The sequence below is a fragment of the Acanthisitta chloris genome, unplaced genomic scaffold, assembly GCF_000695815.1.
Source record: "Acanthisitta chloris isolate BGI_N310 unplaced genomic scaffold, ASM69581v1 scaffold5643, whole genome shotgun sequence".
Lineage (NCBI taxonomy): Eukaryota > Metazoa > Chordata > Aves > Passeriformes > Acanthisittidae > Acanthisitta > Acanthisitta chloris.
Window position 1 is genome coordinate 38,116 of NW_008664208.1, and position 17,328 is coordinate 55,443.

The 17,328-nt window shown below is 36.7% G+C and overlaps 1 protein-coding gene across 1 annotated transcript in view; it reads right to left on the reverse strand.

Moving 5' to 3' along the window:
- Positions 1-15,446: 15,446 nt before the first annotated feature.
- The window catches only part of TDRD3 (tudor domain containing 3), a 49,081-nt gene continuing 47,199 nt past the window's right edge, over positions 15,447-17,328 (reverse strand). The window contains exon 12 of the mRNA XM_009071243.1: positions 15,447-15,563. Coding sequence (XP_009069491.1) covers positions 15,447-15,563 — 117 coding nt within the window. The remainder of the gene's footprint in view (positions 15,564-17,328) is intronic.

Genomic DNA, 17,328 nt, shown 5'->3' on the forward strand with positions numbered 1-17,328 from the left:
GAAGCATACTGTATTGAGGAGTTTGAGGCAAAACCTGTGTATTTACCTGACTATAAGTGCTTTGAGTTCAAATAAACATGATTACCCCTTTCTTTTACCCCTCAAAACATAGACTAGAATGAGCAACATTATGTCAATTTTCCAATCTATTTTGGGGGGGGAATAAAGGAATTTTGTGGCTTTTAATTAAGCACTTCCTAATAAATAATTTAAAAATATATTGTCATACAGTGCTCCTCATGAACAGTAATTTTATTTTGTAAGTAAAAGATTAGAGGTAAAATATTTCTGTATTTTATAAGCTTACACAGTGAGTCTGTCAACATTCATAATCAGTGACACCTTTACACTGTGTTTTGAGCACAGCACAAACAGAAAGGTCATGCCAAGTATTTCATTAGAACATATATTTTAAAGGTCAAAAAGGCAAGGAAGAACCACATAAGGACAATGCAGGAAATTGGTTTGGTTCCATTTCAGGATTTTTGGGGTTGATTTGTTTGTTTGCTTTAGGGGAAAAAAAAAGCTATCTATTTGTTACTGCATCATAGAAATGTCAGCTTTGCCCTAATCTTGCTCAACATACAAATTTCATGAGCTTCCTGTCATTCAAGCTAACCTCTCAAGTTGAGGAGTACAAAAGCCATTCAGATTTCCTTTCAGAATCAAGCACTATTTTTTCACTATACAGAAAATTTCTGATTCCTATTTCTGTAATCCTGGACAAACCTAAATTTCTGCTACCTTTAACCGATTTAAGCCTGAAATTTAGGGATATCAGTATGAAGATAAATCTTATTCTCCAGAAAAACTATCACATAAAGCACAGTGAATATCAGAATTACCGTAACAGAGAATTGGAGAAGCCACAATTCAAAAGAAAGGTATGAAACCAGAGTGTTAAAACTGGTGCTAGAACCCAAAACAAGGTTATTTCTGAAAGCAAAATTCTTATTGTCATGTAAGAAGTGATGATTTCATTGAGACAGATGCTTATTTGCAATTGTGACATTCTTAGTTTTGGTACACTTTTCTATCACATCACATAGCCTTTCACTAGTAGTGGAAGTAGTACTGCATTTTACTGCACTACAAAAACAGAGTCTTTAGAACTCTGACACAGCATTCTAGGTATTTGAAAGGAATAAGGAAAAAGGGAGAGATTATGATTCTCATTCACATTGCCTGTGTAGCAGAGTAGCACAGAGTCTGTCTTCCCATGGGGCAGAGGCAGGCATACCACTGCCCAGGGCTGGGTGTCCTCTAATGCTCCCTAAAGCTGGTGAGTCAGCCTGTTTCAAACATCACCCAACATGCTCTCAAGAGCAGGTCCACATGCTCATATGAGAGAGGACATGAACACATGTCACAAGGACACAAAAATCACTTTACTTTGGCTGCACTGGTACAGTCATAGTGCTTATACTACTGTAATCTGTTTCCATAAGGGAAAAGGGAATGACTTTAAAACCTCATACATTTTTGCAATTGGAGGATTTCTACCAGTATAATTGCTTGGGAAGGAAAAAAATATACTCTTATGTAATCTAGTTATTAGGCAAAGAACATAATTCAATGTATTCTAGGCCCAGGCTTACCTGTGCTAAGATATTAATAAAGACCTCTCTTCTACAAATAACTCTTCTTGGAAAACACACACACCACTAGCCTCCGAATCATGCATTTCTCCAACGACGTAAACATTAAATGACAGGTCCTAGGTGAATGAACAATGATCTTAATCAAATGTGCCCAATGAACCATTGCATTATAATTTGATCTTGTTCATTTCATACTACTTGGCATTGGATAAACTGGATATACTTTTTGAATTTGCCAAGCACAGCTGAAGTCCCTCCTCCATAATTCCTTCAATTAAACATATATAGATGTTGACTTTCAGATCGTATTTTGGGTTATTCATCTTCACCACATATCATAGCTCACAATAAATGAACGCACAGTGTAAATCGCCATGCAAAGTAAAGTTTTAAATATGCTAATGACTTTCATATTTGCTGCATTCAAATAACAACCTGGAGGAACTGGACCTAAAAAGGCTCAATAAATGTAGACTCTTAAAAATTTATTCTCACATAAATCCTCAGGTGATGCTTTAATTCTGCAGTCCACAGGCAAACGTAGCAGAAGAGACCTACTTAAAGCAATGTGGTAAACTAATAAAAAATAAGATATTCCAATCTTTCAGATTACTCTGTGACCAGCACAGTCTATTCCAAGTTTTACGGGATAAACAGATATATGTTACAGCTCCTGCTTGTAACTGCTAGCAATAAAATATAACCATTGAGAGCAAGCCCTGGAGGAAACGAGCATTTATTTTTCATTAAATGGGCACTTCAGGATATGCCTACCCTTATGATTTGTAGAGTTTCAACTTTCTTTGGAGGCAGTTTGGAGCTCCCTGTTCCTCAGGTCCCACTGCTGGGAATAGACACATTAGCCCATCTTCTCTGCTGCCAAGTCGATGCTCGTCAGACTTTGTTAATCTTGTGCCCAAGGCTAGCCCTGCTCCTGACATTGTCCAAGACACTCATTTCCACAGTGGAAACACAAGTAGCTAGCAGAGAAATTTTAGTCTGACAACATTAGAGTACATTGCTTCTGGGTCCTACCATATCACATAACATATCACTGTCAGCAGATGTCTTCCCTGCCCTACTTCAAACCATTCCAAAGAGCATATTTAAGATAAAAACGTTGCTTCATACTGGCAATATTGACAACAGAATAAGTAACCTCTTCTTCCCTAGGCTCAGTTGCTACTGTCTGAGATTGTGTGTCAGGTGTGTTCATTCTTTGCCCACATTTATATTCAAAGTGGAGTTTAACAACCAGTCAGGTCAACACCTTGCCAAGAAACATCAGCAGGTTGACACAGAACTCCAGTATTTGGTAGCAGAGCATGGTTTTGTTCCGTTGATCAAGTCACCTGGCATACAAGGAGTATGACTTGAACTGTTTTAGAAACATATTAGAGCAAATTCACACAGGCAGCATTAGATCAGCCAGGCTGAAGAGACTGAACAATCCAAGTCATTCTTTGTGACAATTATATCCCTAATTTTGCTTAAAGTTTTTTTAAAATAGTCTAGTTTTGGATATTCCTAATATTTTACATGAAGATAAGACATTGCAAAATGGGGTGTAAAAAAAGAGGCATAGAAACTGTAATTAGAATAGCAAATAATAGAATAGTGGCAGGTAATCCCTGCCATATAGTCTTACAGCAAATCTCTCACTGTGCAAAGGTTTCACTTGCCGTCTGAAGCACAAGTCACTACTGTCTGAGCCCACAACTACTTGTATAATTACCTCTTGTTATTATACCAACTAAGCTTTGTCCTACCAATGTTCCTTCATGATCTACAGTGATTAAGGAGATTCAAGGACAAAGCACTCAGTGAGTGCTGATACGCTATCTGTCTGCAAAAAGCCAACAAACATACTGGCCTGGACACCAGTAACAGCAGGAGTACTGCAGGGGACTACTCTGGAATCTATGGGTGACCTGAAAGAGGCAATGAAATGGTTGTTCCTAATGTTTGCAATGCTACCAAACAGGAGGCAGGATGGGAGGCAAACTAAATGATACGCTTCAAGACAGGGCTATCATTCAGATGTACCTAGACAGGCCATGGGGCCGACAAAGGACAACGAAAAAGTCCAACACCTGGGGATGAGGAACCCCACGCAAGGCTATAAGCCTGGGACTGACTGACCAGGAAACAGCTCTGTGAAAAAAGATGTGGATACTGGTAGACAGTAAGTGAAAATGAGCCAATGGTATGCTCTGGCAGCAAGGAAGGCCAACAGTATTCAGGGTCATATCAAGAGAAGCATAGACAGTAAATCAAGGGAAATTATCATTCTCCTTTACTCAGGTCTCTTTCAACCCCATCTAGGATATCACATACAGTTTTGGGGTTGCCAGTACCAGGAAGACATCAATAAACTGGAATGAGTTCAGTGGAGGGCTAGAAGAGACAGCTGCAGGGGGACCTATTCCCATAGGGAGACTTATCAAGATAGAGCCAGGCACATCACAGTGGTGCATGGCAGGACAAAAAGGCAACCATCACACACTGAAGTAGGACAGACTTGGACTGTATGTAACTGAAAGACCTTTTACCCCATGAGGACAGTGTCAAACACTGGAGCAGGTTACACAGAAAGGTTGTGCACCTGCATCCCTGAATGTTTTCAAGATCTGACTGGATAAAGCCCTGAGCAATCTTACTTGATCTCATAGCTGACTCTGAGTATTTTGAAATACACTTCCTGAGGACCCATCTAACTTGCACTGTTCAGTAATATGTCAGTCTTTTTCCCTGACCACCAGAAGAAAGGTACACAAAACTAAGAGTTTAAAGTAGTCATCAATTCAATGAAGGCATATACAACTGAATAGAAATTACTGCACACAATGTAAGCATGCAGGACCATGTGAGTCATAGAATCTCCTGCAATAGCATGTTACCACATCGCAAATGGTGACTGAACAGGATTTGCAGAATATTGTTCTTCCATGTCCTCATTCAGCACAGTTTAAAAATTGCCCACAAATACTTCCAGGGTAAGATGAGAGCTCTTTAAAGTGAAGGTCAATAGTGACACAAGGACAAGTGTGTATAATTGAATACGTTTAGGCTGTAATTAGAAGACTTTTTAGCCTTCTGAGGAATCAAATTCTGGAACAATCTGGTAGTAGAAGTAATTGGGAATTACAGAGCTACGTGCTTTCAACAGCTATGGAACTTTATCAAAGGGATAGGTTAATCAATGTCTAAAAATAAAATTAACAAAGACCTCATACACAGAGGGCTCAAGAGAGTGCTATTTGCTATGCTGAAGAAATATATGGCTAGAAGTCTACATCCTATGTGATCAAAGTCAAAATTGCCTTTAAAATGTCATATTGAAATGCAAAGTAGCACTGATAAGCAGTCTTTGATGAAAGGATCTGAGACAAAAGTACACAGTAGTATTAATCCTGCCCAGTCAATCCTGAACCAGAATATTTTCCCTGTTTCACAGGAGATTTTTTTCCAGAAAAACACAACATAACAAGAGCAAAGCACTTATCATGATTATTCTGCATTAAATTGTAGGTGTTACATTACCTAGGGAAAGGTCACAAAAATGACTAACTCAATGGTTAACAGTTTACAGACTGCAGGGCAGAAATGGCCCAACTGAACAGTGTGGTCCAGACAAACACTCTGGACACACGTTTCCTTGAGAAATACATGGAGCATTCTATGGGCACTTGTTGCCCAAACAGACCATAATTGTACATAACAAGGAAACAGTGTGACTCATCATTCATGAATGTTTTCTCTACTGTAGGAGGCACAAAAATTACAGGAGGAGACATCAATGTTTTGGTCAGATGAGGACATAAATTCAGTTATACAGACTGGCTAAACTTCAGCATATGACTCACAATTCCTCCATAAGAAACTATATAGTCTGCTCTTACTGAAAAAGTGGTCTCCAGTTGTATCATGGAAACACTACATAGCTATGTTTATTTCTGACCATCCATGAAAAGAGAAAACTAATAATTTAGTGTCAGACTACTTTTATTGGTCCACTAGAAAATAACAGCATCTCACTTACACCTCAGGTGATCAGTGTTCAAGACCTTCTTAACATCTGCATCAAGATAATCGCATTATTGCAAAACAGAGAAGTCAAACAAATGGTGCCAATAAGGATGACACATTCAAAGCATCTTAAATTTGAAATACTTTCTATAAATGCTGTGCATTCTACTCATTAGCATCTGCATCTTAGGCTGCTAAGTACTTTGCAGATGGCCTACTTTATTTGGCAAAATTGTTACCATATCATCATTTAAACAGCTATTTTTTTCCACCTGCTTTGTCCTTGTTCCAGTACGTGCAATTGCAGTTTGGAATACATTAATGATACAGCATTCACCTTCAACAACTACTTAACCAGTGTCACAGCTTCTTTCCTATCTTCCAAGTACAGAGTACAGTTTCTCACATTAAGTCTGGAAGAACTTGCCAACCAGCATGAGTATCTTAACCTCTGTCAACATATCTATCTGATACTCCCAATTGTTGTCTGGCTTCTTGCAAAGTGCTGTGAGTAAGCTAGAGGGCCAGAGGCAACAAAATCCAGGTTCCTCACAGGGTATAGAGACTAAATGACATGCTGTGGTAAGTTGCTTTCAAATACAACTACTCGATCTCAGAATTGTTGAGCTTTTCCAATATTTTGGGGGAAAATGCCAGATTCCATATCCACAGAGCATAAAGGATCTTGACTGATGTGCATGGCATGCTTTCACATCTCATAATCCTTGTAACTTTCTTTCTAAAGATGTAATAGGCATCAGCTTCTCATTTTAAACTCAGTCACATCTTCAGTGGTTTATGTACATCTGTAAGAATTTTGTTTTTCTTTTGAAAATGAGAGTTCAAAGTTAAAGCAACTAAGTCAGATGGAGCAGCACAACTGAATTGTGTTATCATTCCTGCAGCTGTAGTATACTGAAACTCAGCTCTAGCTTCCACACCTGAATAATGTCAGCATGACATATCTCAACTTTGCCATGTACAATGTTAAATCAAGTTTTGATATATATTTTAATCCAGTAAACCGGAGTAAAAACCACATTCAGTACCCTGCCATCAAAAATATCTACTATTGGGAGCATCTGAACATGACACTGGTACGGCAAGAGCAGTGAAATGCCAGAGTAGATCATCTGTCTTATCCCATGAATTACACTGAAATGAAATATTTTTCAATTAGCAGAGAGGACAAAAACATTTTAAAAAAGTCAATTTTGAAGAAAGCTATTTTACATTCAAACAGCACATGGAACATGGACTCTGTATATGCCAGTCTCCCAGTACAAAAACACTGTTTCATTCATGACACATCAACATGATAGAGCATTCCTTATTTATTCTACTTTTCACTTTTATTATTATTGTAAACAAAACAAGTTCCTTTGATAAACAGCTACAGAAGAATGTTGAGCACTAATAAGCGTTTGGTTGAGACCTAAATCTGTGTGCAGTCATATTAAATTACAGCTGTTTTAGTAGATGCACAGACATTTATCTAATTACTAGCAAAATATACAAGGGGTTAAGACTACTTTAACTATAAAACAAATATAACATTATTTATGTCCTTTAACCTTTGCAGTTTATAAATAAATAGTAAAAGCAAAGCATTCAAGATCCCATGACAAACTAAACCACCTGAAAATTACATTAATATCTTCTACACACTACTTACCTGTGCATTCATTTTAGGATAGAAGACGATTAGTCAAGTTGCATTAAAAATTACAAGGCACTAAGAAATGGCTACATTTTCCTTATAAGCAGCTGCAGAATATTTTAAGACCATCTACAGTGCTCTCTTGCTATTATACACCTAATCATTTGCCTTCCCACAGTTCCTCTTTATTTGAAGACACATAAGATTTATTTTTAATATATATTAGATACTGTTTTCACTCCTAGCACCATAATTTCCAGAATATAATTATATCCAACAACAGCCCACCTGCTTGCATGGAAACTGACTTTTTATGGTCTCCCAATCTTGTGGGAAAATTAAGTACAGATGTAATTTCGGTCTTTATGTTTTGCATTATTTTGAATCATTCTCCAAACAAAATGGCAATTTAAAGACCAAACAGGCCAACATAAGCAAGCTATAATTAAATACATGCTGAAAAATAAGAGTAATTATGAGCCTTTACCATTGCTTTTAACGATGCCACTATTACACAAAGCTTTTCATATGCATATCATGCTATGAGGAGGTCAGTGCCTACATGTTTGGGGTACCTTCCATAGTTCAGCTGCTCTCCTGCAGTAAGCAGCTCTAAAACATTTCAGAAAGCAAAAAACCCTAGAGAATACCCCAACAGTTGTACAGCAAGCAGAAAGTTAAACTGAGCAATTAGCCGTTCTTCAGACATACACAGCTCTCAAGAAAGTTATAAATATTTCACTGGAATTGGATCAAGCCATGTGATGAAAGGACAGCTGAACCAGGATTCCTCTTCAAGAAAATATCTAGAGATCATCACTCCAAACGATCTGCTCCTGTGTTATGCATAAAAGCACTAGAGATGTTTCTGTATGAAGTTCCCTCCAACCATACTGCTAGAAAAGGACTACACACCCTACACTGCCAGATGCTTTCAGCTACCTGGCTAACATTAGACCAATCTTCACTAGCTAGTTTGGCTGTTTGGGAGTTCTCTTGCAGAAGTCTCTTCAGATTCACCTCAAGCTAAATCTTTATGCATCTAATGCCAAGCACATGTCACAGATAAGATTTATCCTTCCTGTGATACCAACACTTCACCACCCAATGAAAATATGTGTTGTTAATACTGCCTTGAAAAGGCAACAGGTTTCACCTGTATAAGGCTCATGTCATTACAGAGAGATTCTGCAGAGACAATTCCAGTAGTGTTTCTTGGAAGAGCAACCTTGACAAGTGATCCTCAAAATGCTTTGCACAGTTGCTGCCAAAGACTTAAAGGAAAGCACCTGTTAGTGACAAAAGGAAAAGCTATATTAATATATAGATATATACATATATATACAGAGAGAGAGAGAGACATTTCTGGGCACCTATCAGAAGGTGTTAGGCCAAGGAAGAATTTTAAATGTAAACACGACAATGTCAATCAGATTATGAAACAAAATTCTGAAAACCTGTAAGATAAAACCAGGACATTTCAGTCTGTTTCAAAATTATTTTATATCTCGACAATACAAAGGGGAAAAGGCCCCACATATTCAATGAGAGTATTACCAACTTGGCACATAACTGTTAGAATTTCCGTTTTATTCAAATTTTTTTTCATTAGGTAAAAATGTTATACACAAGTCCATGGCAAGGAAAACACCTCATTAGTATTGCATACCTAAATTCAGCACGGAAATTCTCAAAAGTCGTATCTATAACCTCAGTAAAGGAAGGACACGGACCAGGGACCTACTGGTTCACAGGTCAAGAGGCACAGGTTGGCTCATATCCAGCTTGAAAAGGGCAAAGTTCCTTTGTGACATGTTTGTCTTAGAAACAGATCAAGAACACTCCAAAACAGTAACAAATCAAGCTAGTAAATAAATAGCATGGATGATCAGGAACCAGTGCTCATCAGCCTTTTCCATTTGACTACACAGATGTGGCCACACAAAGTTCAGCAGCTTAGTTTTGCTGTTGCTTTTGATAAATTAGAAGTAAACTTCCACATCTGTTTGAAGACCTACCTAGTCATGATAACTCTTTCTAAACATAAAAGCTTAATAAATCAATGTTGTTCTTGTGCTGGAAAACTTTACTATATTATGACTGGCAAATTATTTTATTGTTGGTTTTGATGGACTATGCAAATCAAGAAAATAATTTATATACCTACCTATCATCATGTTGTTTCCAGATACAGAAATTAATGAGCATGAATATATGAATTCTTGCTTTTCAGAACAAGTTGATGCAAATAGTTTTTAACTACTCCAACACTGGTTCTTCAGATCCTAAACAGGCAGAGCTTTCAGAACTGTCATTTCAGTTGAAACCAATCATAGTTGAAAATAATCATAGATCACATAAAGACTACATGCCTTTTCAAGACGACTCTTGAGCTGTTTGCTTAGTCTGGCTTTCCAGTTCCACAGCACCAGTGGAAAGACCAGACCGTGGTCTTTACTGTTTCACAAAGACAAACAACATTCTCAAGTATATTTCATTTGCCTATAGCTGCACAGACATGTGGCAATCTCAGAATGCCACAACCACTATAGAGGAATTCTGCTTTGTATTTTTACAGTCTTAAAACTTCCTAAGTAGGCATTATTTCTTAAAGTTCACTAAATCAGACTGCAGTTTTCTGAATTTTATGACTTAGTTCGCAGCAAGAATGAAAGCTCAAAAGAACATAAAAGTAATTTTAATTTCAGAAATTGCTTTGGTACACTGACTGCAGGGCACATTCTATTTGCAAAGAAAAAAATCAAAACTGCTTTTTAAAACAATGCTATAAAGCAATGCATTTCTTTATGAAGCTGAATAGCTGCTATCAGTGCTGTTAGCAATAATTCTGGAAGTAAAGCATCCAACATCCAACGTATTAGATCTACAACTTACTTATTTGCTGGCACAATTTAGCAGAACTGACCAGGATGATTCATAGTATTTGGAAAGTGGCTTCTAACTTGAATCTAACGAACTTCATAAAATTGGTTGTGTGTCAGCTGATAGTGAAGAACTTCAACATTGTACACGTTCTAAATTTTGAAAATTCTTTAGAATTAAGTGTGTTGCGCCATAATTACCAAGAAGCTGCTTAGGATCTACTAAGGCAGCAAAACATTTGGTTCCTTAGTATTCTGCAGAAATTTATGTGATTGATAAGACTTGACTGCATTTAGACAGTCATCCACATTCTGTACTGCAGATACATTCAATTACATCCTCAATATAAAACTTCTTAGCACCCAAATAAACCAGGTTCTATTCAAACAGAGTTTTGTATGAGCACTCAGAAATTCAGCAGAATTAATTGCACAACTTATACCATCAATACACATCTCGGGTATAACTCTATCTTTACAGAACTACCTTTAAACACAAGTACTATTTCAGTCTTAATTAAATGATCAGAACAGAGCTTCGAAGAGCATGTTACATAGAATCTGAGTGCTTCTCAGCTAAAGAAATAGTGAAATTTTAACTACTTGTCATAATGACATAAGATTCAAAGACACAGCTTAGAGTGAAAATTAATTTGACATAAGATTCTTTCAAGCATCAATGACAATTGAAAAAATTCTAGTAATATGAAGCAATAGAAGCAGAGTTTAAAGCTACAAGAAAGTTAGTACCTACTATTCAACAGCTTGAACATGTGTGCATGTATACACATATTTATGCTTAAAATATTCATGTGCATCTTTCAGTATTTTTTGTTTAAAAGACTTTTCTGTACCACCTAGAAATGTTTCTATTTCTGTAATATAAATATTCCTAGAAAGAAAATATTTATCTAAAGTTATTAAGAAAATGACTTTTGAAACAGATGATTTTTCTTTTTTTCTTCCCTTTGACCTTTAAGTCACAGATGATGAAAACATAATAGACAAATTCATAATTTGTCCTTCAGCAACTTTGGAAAATAAACACAGAAAACACAGGCAAAACCTATTCAGAATTTACCTGTATGATAATTAGCTGAAATTTCTTTTAACATGTTTTACTGATGCTAGCCAAAAACCTAAATTAAATGCTCAATCCTGTCAGCTTTTGAGAAAATATAAGTTTTAATTTTACTTTAATAGAAGCAGTATTAGAATTAAAAACAGTTCAAAATGAATAAAAATGATATATTGTTATGTTAACTAACAACAGAGGCTCAGTAAAAAGAATGCAAGGCAAAGAATAGAATAGTGCACTGTGGTTTTATTGATGGCAGCAATGACAATTTGCCTCTTTCATATGTAAAAAGTATTCAGCTTCATTTAACTAAGAACTTTAAAAAAGTCTCTTGTGGTATCAGGTCTAAATTCCTTCTGCTCACACGAGCTTTCTTTGTTCCATCCTGCTGCTTGGAAAAAGCCAGAATTTCTTCTAGAAGTCTTCTGCAAGTTTGAGCTGCCAGTGAATGTCCCCTGACCCCGAGAAGGTTTCTAAATGAAAAACATAAAATACAATAGGAAAGAATAAAAAAACATTGGCACCCAAGAAACCATTGCCACCCCCTACCCCTGCGAGCTTTGTGCAGCATAATGCTTTACTGTTACTTCATTTTCTTCCTCCAAAAGAATGGATATCTGCTTTTCAGTACTTACAGAGACAGAAGTCTTTAAAAGAATAGATCAGAAGGCTGCACTTCAATGCAATAAATATGATTGGTCTAGTGCAAAGAACACTTTCTGGTAATGACTTCACTATCACAAAAATGCAGTTTCTCCATTGTTAAGGAGTTCAATACAGATTTTTATAGCAAGTATGACAAGGTGTAGATTAATTCTGTCAAGGAGCAAAGGAAAACTCAAGAAACATATAATGACCAAGCACTCATAGGTTCACACTCATAGATTCTTTCAAGCTCCTCCAAAAGCTATGATCCTTCAAAATACCCATTTCTGATTACTTTTTCCTCTTCCTTTTCAAGACTATAATGACATTCCATATAGGAAGTGTAACCTCAGGATGAATTTTTATTATTGTTAGATTCTAATTCTTATATCTTGACTCTCTGGGAGGAATATCTTATTTTACAGACCTGTTAAAGCTAGTATTTGACTCATACCCACATAAAATTCCCTCTAATAAAATTCAGTGTTAGTGTTCTCCACCACACAGTGCTGGATATTAACAAATGATTATTTCTAGGTACTAACTACCCCATACATCTGTTATTTCACATTAATATAGCTACTCTATCTCTCTGTCTTCATAAAAATCACCAAGTCAAGACCTCCTATTAATCTGCAGTAATTGTTCATAATACCCGAAGTTTATAACAGTGTGGCAAAAAGCTCTTGACAAGGATACAATCCTAGAATAATTTGAGCTGGAAGGGCCCTTTAAAGGTCATCTAGTCCAACATGCCTGTTCCGAGCCCTGTCCAGGCTGAGCTTGAATGCTTCCACAGATGGGGAATCTACCATCTCTCGGACAACCTGTTCCAGTGTTTTACCTACCCTCATCATAACAATTTGCTTCCTTGTATTTAGCCTGAATTTACCACTGTTCCATGTCCTGTCACAATAGGCCCTCCTGCAAAGTCTGTCCCCATCTCTTTTATAAGTCCCCTTTTAAGTACCAGATGGCCACAATGAGGTCCCTCCAGAGACTTCACTTCTCCAGACTGAAGAACCCTATGGATCCAAACTCCACTTTTAAAAAACAACTCAGAATTTTAGAAAATTAAGCCTCCACACACTTAAGAGCCCATTACACTGTAGACAGGAATTTTGAACTGATTATTTAGTATACTAATTCTAGACTTTTGTAGGCAAATTCAACAACTGAATGTGTATACTGAACACTAATTCAGGAAGCAGTACAGCATCATTTCTGCATTGTTGCACCACTGCTAAGAAGTCCTCCCTGTCAAGTATGTAAGATTATGCTGGTAGACCCAAGAGTTTCTGGGTATGAGGTGATACATCTACTGTATGGACCTTATGCTTCATCTTTGATACATCTCTATCACACCCTATACAAATATGGCCAGAAAACTTCAGTTTTAATATTGTCTCATTTGCCTTTGAGAACAAGACACCTTGGAATTTTAAAACTACATAAACTACAGTATTGTAATTCCATAGAATTTACCAATTTATAATACAAAATAATCATCTTTTTGGTAGGACTCTCCATCTCTTTTCAGGAAAAAGAAATTAAGTTACTTTACAAAATACAGAGGTACTTGCTCTCAGGGAGTAAAGGTGACATTAATCAATAAGCTGTTGAAGAGGTAAAGCATCCTTCAGTGGAAGGCTGTGGTAAAATGCCTCCCTGGATCCCTTAAAACTTCCTCTGATAAATCATGTCTTCATTTAGCAAGTTATCAAAAACTTGAAATAAGAACAATATGCCATGCTCCCAAAAGCACTAAGGAATAAAAAGGAGAAATAAAAACATACTGAAATCCACTTGAAAAAACTGACATTCAATGTTCCTGAGGTTTTACATGTCAAGACATTAAAGCTACATTGTTGTACAAGCCTGGGGAAACTGAAAGCAATTTTTAAAAGGACTGTATTTGATTATCTGCCTACATTTAAAATTAGAGAACTGATTACATCGACCACTTGTTTTTGGAAAAGCTCAATAGAAGGGAAGGGCTATAACAGTTTATTTTTTATGGTAGGTAGGTTTTGATACCAGATCTGCTGCCCATTTAAATCAGGATCCTATCAGAAACTTCAAAACAAGGTATAAGAACACCTGCAAGGAACAACCATCTGTGCCTTAGAAAGGTTATTCCTTACTTGCCAACAATTCATCCAAAACCAGGAATTGCTGTTACTCTCCCTGGTCCCTCACAGCTCACCAAAGCTAAGTACAGCTTTCCAGATTTATACTGTAAAATTAAATACCAAAAATATGACCTAAAAAAACCCTCCCTGATTTGACTGCTGTGTACACTTCACAAACCTCATAGAACTGATCACCCTGACACTCCTAGGAGCCAACTGAGCCAATTAGAACTCTGCTCAGTGTATGTGCCAAAATAATTTCTGCATAAACTATCTCATGACATCTTTATTGATTGTGATTGATACACTTACTTAAAATAGAAAATCAAATTATATAGGCAAAAATAGAATAATTATCACCTTGGCAAGAGTCAGGAATAAAGTATGCTCTTACATTGCCAGTTCTCCCCCAGATGAAAAAAAGTATTTTATATATAATCCAAAAAGTAGAATCATATGTTATTGCCTATCAGAATTATCAAAAGGTGCAGAGATTAACAGAACCTATTATGTCAATGTGGAGAAGTGGAGCAAGAAAAGGAACAAAATAGATCAGTAAAAATAAAGTGCCTAATAAGGCAAAAAAATCAGATTCAAGACAAAGACACATTGTAGATGCGCATCAAATAGCACATGACTTACCAAAACGTTCTTTATTCAGGATAGACTTTTGACCATCCTTTGTAAATTAAGGATTTAGAAGATAAAAAAAATGAAAGCAGAATAGCTTACGTGATTTGTTCAGTAAAAGAATTGTAACTGGTTTATCTGGTTGGCCTTTATAACTTTCTAATGTATGTATCAGGTGCATGTTCCGAGGATAATATATAATCCTTTAATTTTGGATAATTAGTAAAGTATAGGCACAAATATATCCTCAAGATTCAGAGCACAGTAGATAATCTTTGGCCTTGTGCAATGTTTTGTTCAATGGCGAACTCACAGATTTTATACTTTAGTGTTGCAAATTCTTCTTCCCATGCAAACAATACAACAGAAAGGGTGTTGTACTTATAAAAATAAAATATGGGAACTTGGCCTGAGATAGTCCAGAGCTCAGCAGGGACTGCAGACTTCAGAGAAGTTGGTCCAATGTATATGAATGAGAGAAACTTGCTGCTGCTCTCAGGTGAAAAATTATCAGGCAAAAGCTTCCTGAGATTACATGAGTCTTGACATAAAGCAAAGCTAAAAAGCTATTTGCCAAATCATTTTTATTCCCTTCCTCTTCCCAAAAGTGTATTAAGTCTCCTCCTACAGCCACAAAATCCAGACAAAGAAAGATATCAAACCTCCACGACAAATAAACCAATATCCCTAAAACCCCAGTACAGAACAATCCAGATCTCCTTTTTTTGGAAATCCAAACCCATAGGTAAAGTGTCAGTATCATATATTTACCTTTTTTTTCCTTATTAATCAGTTTCTAGCTCTGGGGGGTTGATAAAATTGCTGAGTAGGTCGTGTGGACCGTCTTGGCTGACCATCACCTCCTCTGCGGAATTCTAGAGTTTGCTCATATGTTTCTTCCTCCTCCTCCTGCAGGTAAATAGCATTGTTTTAAATGGAAGAGCTGGAAAATGCATTATACATGAGTTGGTATATGCCTACATACATACACACACCACAGGCACACACATATACATGTATGGATATACACACACATATACATGTATGGATGAATCCATGCACACATAGTAACTGCTGCTTCTGTGCTGATGACCACTTAATAAAATAAGTGAGATATGGGAGTGGGTTTTCCAAACCTAGGAAAGCTAACAAAAACAAGCTAGAGAATCTCAAAACTCAATCCCCAGGGCAGCAGCAGAAGTTATAAAACATTTTCAGGGAAAAATATTTATATATATTAAAGCAAAATTATTTTCCAAGAGTCATACAGGCAACAAACTCAAGAAACAAGGTAAACTCGAAAACCTGCCAGAGCAAGAAAAGTATCAGCTTTCAGGAGTTTACAAATGTGTGTGGAATGAAATAAAAGAATCAGGAAATGGAAATGCAAGCAACAGCATCTGTCAATATGCATGCTAGAAGCACAGATCTGAAACAGCAGATAAAAATCTGTGATGCAGTAATAATGAAAAAAAAAAGCCTACAAGTATACTGAACAACAATTGCTATGTGCAGCAATAATAACTATACCTTCTGAATAATGAGAGGAGAGGTAATTACATATTTGCAATTTTGCATTCACTCCTAGGCATCTCCATACCAGAAAGATATTGAGAAATTACATAGAATTCAGAGGGAATAAAAAAAAAAAACCAAAAAACCCAAACCCACAAAATAACCAAGATAATGGAGAATGACGTACAAAAAAAGATTAAAACAGCTACATATTTAATTTGGTCAAGAAACACCAAATGGAAAAACATTCACCTGGTGGAATATTTGAAGGTGGTACACATTAAAGATACAGAAAAATTTTAAAAGCATTAGAGTTTATAGCAAAGACAAACAGAAGAAAAACAATTGGCTGAAAAAAATAAAAAAAGCTTGGGAAAATGAATATGGTCGAATGGTGTCTTGGGAAAACAGTTAAAATTCCTTTCTTTAATATCCTAACACTACACTGTAGCAGACACCAGGCTTAGTAGGAACATGCTGGAGGATATTCACTTTTGGGGAAAAGTAGAGAGTATGTAATTCTTAATCCCTTTCATTCACAAAGCAAGAGCATTGAACGACTCGTTAGAATTTCATCAACAACTGCCAACACTCAGGAACTGTCTTAGAGTGCAGCATGCACATAACAGAGTAAGCAAGTCACAGCAGCAAAATATTTCACTGTAAGCGACAGAAAGGAAAACCTGCAGCCCAAGTTTCTTTCTGTTGTGAAAAGTCAGATCTTACTTAAGAAACTTTTCTGAATCAGCTGGAATATCAATTAACATGCATTTTTAAAGTAACAGTTACAGACAACCACATTCCTCATGGTAAGTTTTCCTATTTACAGGGCACATCTGAAATCACAGCTATATTTCCAGATAAGCCTTACTACAAAGAGTCTGCAATAACTGTGGAAGAAAACACAACTGAATACAGCATAATTGATTTACATGTTTTAGTTTTACTGTAGCCAAAGGCAATCATACAGTACCTACAGGACAGACCCAGCCAGCATGGGTTTAGGAAGGGCAGGTCCTGTCTGACCAACCTGATCTCCTTTTATGATCGGGTGGGTGATGGAGGGGAAGGCTGTGGATATAGTCTACCTGGACTTCAGCAAAGCCTTTGACACCGTCTCCCATACATACTCCTGAAAAAGCTGCAGCCCACGGCT